The 7,885-nt window shown below is 39.3% G+C and overlaps 1 protein-coding gene across 1 annotated transcript; it reads right to left on the reverse strand.

Annotated features, from left to right (window-relative positions):
• Window positions 1-3,102: 3,102 nt before the first annotated feature.
• On the reverse strand, window positions 3,103-7,503 carry ednrbb (endothelin receptor type Bb; the record flags this gene model as incomplete). The annotated part of the gene is made up of 7 exons (XM_084361533.1): window positions 3,103-3,273; window positions 5,095-5,203; window positions 5,284-5,417; window positions 6,024-6,164; window positions 6,451-6,655; window positions 6,844-6,956; window positions 7,087-7,503. 7 exons carry the CDS (start codon window positions 7,501-7,503, stop codon window positions 3,103-3,105), a joined length of 1,290 nt encoding a protein of 429 aa, XP_084217659.1.
• Between the last annotated feature and the right edge of the window lie 382 nt (window positions 7,504-7,885).

The raw sequence follows: 7,885 nt of genomic DNA on the forward strand, positions 1-7,885 counted from the left end.
ACAGTGGAAGTGACAGACGAGTCGATAACCAAGTAGCACAAATGGTAACCGAGTTTCAAGAAAGGAAATATTTCCTTACCAAGCAAGTGGGAGGCCAGTCGCCTCATTACCTCCTTGTAAAACGCACCTCATACCAAATCAACAGAAACAAAGTCAAACTCACCAAAACCACCTTGGTTTGTCTTTTCCACAGCCACCTCTGGTTTTGTCAAAAATAAATTGTCCAGTAAAATGTGAAAATGCTCCAACTCTACACACTGTTGTCCGACTCTCAGCAGACAGTGGCTCTGTTGATATGCAGCCCCACACTTGTTTGGTGCAACCTTCAAATTCTGGCAATATTTTACATTTTAATCATAGTAATGAGTTTTGTTAAAAAAAAAAAAAACTTTACAGTTGTTATACAGTTATTTTTGTTGTTGTTATAACTTTAACTTATTTATAGGCTTCTTAAAGTTTACACAAAAAGGGACCCAAACACAAGACACAAAAAGGCAGGCAGGTAGAAACAAAAAGCGAGCTTTAATGGTACACTGATTCAAAACAATACAAAATCCAAAACGCAAGATATGAACGTAATCAAAAAACAGGGGAAGTAGACAGGGGCAAATCCAGGAATGAAAAGTCAAAAAATTACAAAAACCCAAAGGGTACAAATCAAGGAACAGGACTGACACAGGCATACAGAACAGAAACAGAAACAGTAGCTTAATGACCAACAGAACAGACGAACTGGCAAAGCGAGAAAGGAAGACAAGGACTTAAATACACATGGGCTGATTACTGATAGGTGAGGAGCAAAAAGGGCAGCAAAACAGACAAAGGGAGGAAATGAAAAGCAAAACATGACACATGGGGACAGAACTTGAAACCGAAATGAAACAGGAAATTACCAAACCGAAAACTCAAGTCATAACAAGGCTATGTGTCATGTGATTTAAGTGCAATGATCTTTTTCTTTCTTTTTTCTTTTCTTATCATTTACAAAATGATTAGTATTGGCACTGTATCAAACTTAAAAAGTTTGGTATTGCCCAGAGGAGTGGCTCTGGAGGGATGTTTTTATTCAGATGCTTATCTTGCTCTTGCTTGTTAATCCAATTTTACCAACCCCAGCTTTAATTGCACAAATAAAAAATTAAAGCCATCAAAAGTGCCATTAAAATGTAATACGATTTTCTTTTTTTAAAGTCTTTTTCTTAAGCACAAAATCTGAAGAAGAATCCAGCAGGACATAAGTACATAAAATACACGGGCAATGTGTTGCTAAAAGCTTCAGCGTCAATTAGCATACTGAACTCTCATCTCCTGTCCAACACTGTTGTATCTAGCAGTCAAAGCGTCAGAGACAAGGACACACTGTTTCTTATGTCAGAACAGAGAGAGGTGTCGCACAGCGGGCAACAATATGACTGTGTGGGCTGAAGCGCGCATGTTACTTTCTCTGTTGTCTCGAAACATATTTCTGGCATCTCTAATCACAAACAAACACATTTTAGAGTCAGATGCCTCCAATTTATCTTTAATATACAAGATGGTCTTAAAATGTTGCGTGTTTTACACGATTCTGAATGTACACACTAACATCTGAAAGGATTACATTGGTTCTTGCTCATCTGTCATAATAAACATCCTAAACCTGATTCTAACTGCTCAATCTAGCGCTTATACGTGGAGGAAAGCAATGATAATCGATTAGGCGCATAAAGATGGCAGCCTGCTGGTTTGATGTGATGTGGAACCAGCGTTTCCATGTGCTCTCTATTTGATGTGCCAAGAACTATTAGAGCGACAAACACTTTGTACAACGGCGCTGACAAGGAGAAGTCATGACATAAAACAAAGTTGCCATTTTCACAAGGGTTTCATATCAAATTAAAAAGTCTTACATTGTATTTTCTATCAGATTCTTTCATTTAAAAAAAAAAAAAGAAATGCGTGTCGAAAGTAATTTTACATGTACACGTGCCCGAAAACAATGAAAACTGCTATAAGAAGCAAGCTGGAGTTGTGCTTTACTGCAGAGATTAATGACTTGAACGTAACGAAGATGTGTCTTCATCACACATTTCTTTTCTACAAAGCATCACAAACATCTCAAGCATTCAAACGCTCCTATTCAAACACACCGAGTCTTTACAAACAGTCGAGTGCTCTGCTCTTTGCTCAGACAAGATCAACTTTTAATAGGCATTCCAGCGCACAGCGTCGAGGCAGTTTCGCCGGCTGATACAGCATTAGCTGGGAGAACAGCGCTCTATTTGTGCTTGCCTTGTCCTGTGACAGGAAGACCTATCAGGTGCTCATCTCTACACCCCCCCCCCCCCTCCTCCCTCCCTCCCTCCCCCTCCTCCCACCCTCTCTCCTCCTGACCTCATTCTGTCATCTTCGTTTTCCTTCTTCGCCACTCTCAGGTCTTTTATAAAGTGTCTCCATGCATTACACATTTAACAATGCATTAAAAATAGGCCACCATCAATCAGTCATTCAGCAACGGAGACGGAATCTACTGGTGGCACCAATTTGATATGTTTCTCTCAAGGTTCGAGGACGAAAGGAGCGCTGTAAACTCTTCGGCTGCTGCGTATGGGGAACTTAACAGAGATGAAAACACACATTTTATGTGCTAATAATACACCGAACCCCATAAAACCCACCGTAATAATTCTGAATTCCCATTTGCTTGATTTCCTACGGCGCAGAAGCGTCTTTCCAGAATCCAGAATCAAAATAATATACATGCAGGCAGTTAGCCGTGACAAGATTTCTGTTGATGGCTGCCAGGTTAACATCGTGCCCAAAACAGTGATTTGAGGACTGTGATGCATGATACAGGATAGGTACTAGGTAAAATCTGATGTAATGGTTGGGAGTGAGTCAAGCCCCACGGGCAAATAGTCTGAACAGTCTGACTCCAGGTTGCTCATGCCAAAGCAGATGTTCAACTGACGACAGCAGTACAAAAGACAGAGCTGCATGTTAGTCACAAGGTATTTCACATTGTATTTAACCTGATAGAGCTGCACTGATAGCCATATATATTTATTTATTTAATAAAGAAATACTTAAGAACTCTCACAAAGGATTTGCACAGGAGTTTGGTTAACACGGTAACGTGTTCTCCTGCTCAGGTGGAGGTGTCGAAGTCTGCTTGGGAGCTTTGATGTTGCAGCTCTGCTCCGAGGCCTGATCCTGCATTCTGGACTTCAAAACAGACTGAGCCTCGTCACGAGTAACAGCTTGATGAGGTAGACACCAACTGCACAGGCATGCCTGGAGGACCACACGCGCAAAGACATTCGGTCAGAGGAAAACCCATCAGCTTCACATGGAGGAAAAATGGCATATTATGAGCATTATTTATGTGTGGGATGCAGTCTTAAGAAGCGGTTCTGTTTAATTTCTCTGTGGAGGGACGTGCCAAAAGCAATATTAAATTTGGATTCTTTTAATTAAAAAAATGTATATTAAAAGGGAGGAAAAAAAGTCTAAAAAAAAAAAAGGATGTGATTATCATATAATTTGCAGTAGTCAGTCAGTATATCATGAAGTACATTTACTCCACTTCTTTACTTAAAGGGTAACTCCAACAATTTTACACAGTAAAGTGTGCTCACAGGTCTTGGGGAGCACTGCATATGTGAAAAAAGTAGTACAAAGCCTTTTGTGCCTTCAGAGGAAGCTGCATGTAATCTGATAAACTGCCTCCAGTGGCAATCACTCACTCAGTGGGTAAGTTGCACTGTGGGCAATGTAGGAACCCAGTTTTGGAAAAGAAGAAGGAGAATGCATGGACTAGAAAAGGTTTTATCGCTGGTTCTGCTGTATCGATTCTGTCCATGATGAGTCCAGCAGTGTTATAGGACTGCTTTTCAAAAGGTGGCACCTACATTACCCACAGTGCAATTTAGCCACTGTGGTCGTACTCCTGCTGGAGTTACCCTTTAAGTACAATTTTGAGTATTTCTACTTAAATTGAATATTTTATTTCCACAGCACTTTCTACTTCTACCACAGGTTTAATTACTTGCTACATCACAAATTAAGATTTTTGCACATAAAAAAATATAAAGAACTTATGAAACATGATGTTTTGTTATAAATTTAATAACCAAGAGTTCATGCAAATACAGCTAAAATGATCAGTCTCATCAATTGTTATTTGATTGAATCAATTTCTGGATTTGCTGCTTTTTTATAAAGTTATTTTAATCATTCCAATCTATTTATTTATTTGTTTGTTTAACTGGGACTCACTGCTAACAGTTATTGGATAAATGGAGAATATATTCAGCAGATTAATCCATAATGAAAATAATCCTTAGCTGCAGTCCACCTCCGCCTCAACCAACTACAACAGTAAAATCCTGCTTATATATAAATGCTTCAGTGATAACAATCAAATGATAAAATACATAATTGTGTAAGAGTCACACTGGCTGCTATTTTGTATTGAGTACTTCTACGTTTAATACTTTAAGTATGTACATTTTCCTGATTGTACTGAGTACTTAACTTTTTTTTGAATGCAGGACTTTGTAACAGAGTATTTTTACAGTGTGATGTTCGCACTTTTACTCAAGTAAAGGATCTGTATAATTCTTCCACCACTTGCGGTATTATAACAGAGGAAAAACAGTTCTTCATGCACTGTAGTGTGCATAAAACCCGATGACAGCCCAAACAAATCAAAGCATGTTTTTAGATATGTCCTTCTGTGCCTCTAATACAATAAAGGCTTTTAAAATATTTTCCCTTGAAAAATTGCCTTGAAGCTATGTTTTCCTCCTCCTCATAAGACATCACTCTGATTCAGTGAAAACTGTCTGGTAGATTGCCAAGTGTCTGTCTTTTTTCTCTTTTTTTTCCCTGACGATGTTTTTCCAGACCATTCTCACTTATTATGCCCTCGGGTCATTGCTTTCTCTCTAGCCATTTTACAGACATGACTCCATATGTCCTTGATGACACATATGATAGCTCATCCGACTGTGGTTCACACTGTTTTCACCCCCATCACATTTGTCTAAGATTGAACAGCGCCCTACATACGAACAACCGGACAAGCAAAAAGGGTGTGACAGCATTTCTTACCTTGAAACATCTCTTAAATCTTTTGCTGACTATGTACAATGCGATAGGGTTGATGCACGAGTTGAGTGATGCCATATTAATGCCAAAATAGTCCAGGACAAGAAAGATGCTGAAAAAGGAGGATAAACATTATGCATTTACCAGACAAAAAGCACAATAAAAATGTCTTTAATTCATCTTTATGCTCACCTCAGTAGCTGACACCTATTAGGATCTTTCTCATCATATATGGTCAATTTCAAGATCCTGCTCAGGTATAGAGGCAGCCAGCAAAGTGCAAACACAATCACCAGGCAGAAGACAGTCTTTGCAACTTCTCTTCTCTGGAAAAAGAAAGATGTGATTGATATTAAAGTTGATGTTAACAAAATAAGGGTAATACTTAACAATAAGGTAAACAAGAATATGAGCAGGCAGTCAACAGACTCATTGAATATAAATAAATTAATGAATCATTACTTACTCTTTTTCTGCATCTTTGAGTAAAATGAAACCTAACAGTAGTTACCCAATAGATGCATTACATAATTACTTAATCATTATGTAATGCTGTATATAATAATGTTACACTTTACCTACAGGTATACAAAAAGAGTAACTAATGATTCTGTAATTAGTAGTTAATGAGTCGTTACTTGTCCCTGCCACTCAGCAGCTGGCTCATAGTTAATCATAAACAACTCATGAAGAAAGTGGTCAGTGTGTCGATTCAAAGATGAACTAATCATCACCTAATGATTCATTAATAAGGGATCTCCCAGTCCTTTCTCTAGGAACTCATTATTATTTATTATATAGTCCTCTAACCACAGTTATTCAGGAATTACTCGTTAACAATTCATTAACTACTCACGTTTCTGTGTACCTTATTGTAAAGTGATATGTGAAAAACAAGTTGCAAGATATGCTTGAAAGCGCTAACTACTTACCTGCTTGGTGTGGTCGCTTAACGTGTTCTGAGTGTTCCTCAGCATTTTCCTGGCCATGAGCGTGTAAAAGACGGCGGTCCAAGCCAGTGGCATGCAAAAGTAGAAGCCAAACAGCCACCAGTCCTTCACTGATTTATAAAACTGTTGATTAGACATGACAAGAGGCCTACAGTCAGGCGGTGCTGCAGATGACATGATGTTCAGCAGTTGCTACGTAACAGCATGCATCGAACAATATTGAAAACACACACACACACACACACACACACACCCATACATATATATATGGGTTTGCAAGGACATCTACAAGAAGTTAGTAGAAAATATTAGAGCCATTATTAATTCATCTTCCCGTCAACAGTTATTGTTCTAAGTTGTAAAAAGACAAAACACATGTTGATCTGTTTGTTTTGTCCTGTTGCATTACCTGCATGAACTGAGTGCTTTGCCTGGGATGAAGCAGACATATTCTCAGATGCTTGTCTTTATAGTCCATTGTTATCATATCAAAGCCGACAACTTCAGGCACAGCCAGCAGGATAGAAATAACCCATATCAGAGTTATTTCGATTGCTGTCCACGCTGAAACTCCGATGCCTTTGATTCGATTCCAGGATACTACAGCGCGGTATCTGCTGAAATCAATGGGAAAATGTTATGGCTTGGGGGACTTTTTGTCTGTAACAATGATAAATTATTCAGTTAAAGAACATTTCAAGGGCTAATGCTAAACAAATCTGTCTGCTTGATGAAATACAGATACCAGCTGGCAAACACTATTTCCTTGCAGGGCGCAGGACAGTGCTGCTTATCTCCGTACCTGTCAACGCTCAGAGCACATAAGCTCAGCACAGTAATTCCGACGGAGGTTTTCTGTAGGAATGGAACAAGTTTGCACAGTACCACGCCGAATGGCCAATCTTCTGCCATGAGCTGGAGCAAAAACAGGGGACACTTTCAGTGAGCAGAAACAATTCAAGTGGAGATTGAAATTTTAAAATGGGCCAAAAGAGAACAGAGTAAGGTGCTACATTGTTTTCTCAGCATGAGATGAATAACTCACCCTGTATGCATTGATTGGGATGTCTATCACAATGTGGATTAGATCCCCCAGAGCCAGACTCGCTATGAGAATGTTTGGTCCGCTCCTCATGCTTTTGTTTACGTATATGATTTTCAGCAGGGTTGCATTCCCCACTATCCCAACAACAAAAACAACAAGGGAGACCAGAGTGTTGACATATTTGAAGGCATCTCTGATTCCAGCCGACTCCGAGCACATAGGAGGGTGTGGTGGTTTTGGTCCTGCTACTCTGGGTGGATGAATTGAGCTATTTGATTTCTGTTTTTCTAGTATTAAAAGACCAGGGGAGGCCGTTTCAGAGTGCTCAATTACAGCGAGTGGCTCTGAATGCTGATAGCTGGCCTCAGCGCTGATGAGAATATTTCCCAAACAAAGAACAAGAGCCACGGTCCACATTGTTGATGATTTCCTCAAAAGGCCCCTGAAATGTTGTTTTTTGTCAGCGGCGGACTGAAAATGAGAGTGAAAATGTTTAGCACGGCGTCAAAGCCTTGAGATTTGCAGCAAAGCACTCAGGTGAGGAGAAGGATTAATTTAATTTACTGATCAAACGTAACAATAAGTAAACAGCACTGATACAATATGATACACAAATTTATGCCAGCTTACCTTTAGATGTGCAAAATGTGCACGAAATGAGTCCCTTCAACACAAAGCACAGCTTTACTACTACGCCGTTGCTCTGCCTGCTGTTAATATTATAACCCAGCAGACGGAAATCAGGGTTTTATAGACTGAGGTTCTGTTGTCAGTGTTAGTCATAAATCTGTCAGTAGTG

The sequence above is a fragment of the Pagrus pagrus genome (genome assembly GCF_965226575.1).
Source record: "Pagrus pagrus genome assembly, chromosome: 9".
NCBI classification, from domain to species: domain Eukaryota; kingdom Metazoa; phylum Chordata; class Actinopteri; order Spariformes; family Sparidae; genus Pagrus; species Pagrus pagrus.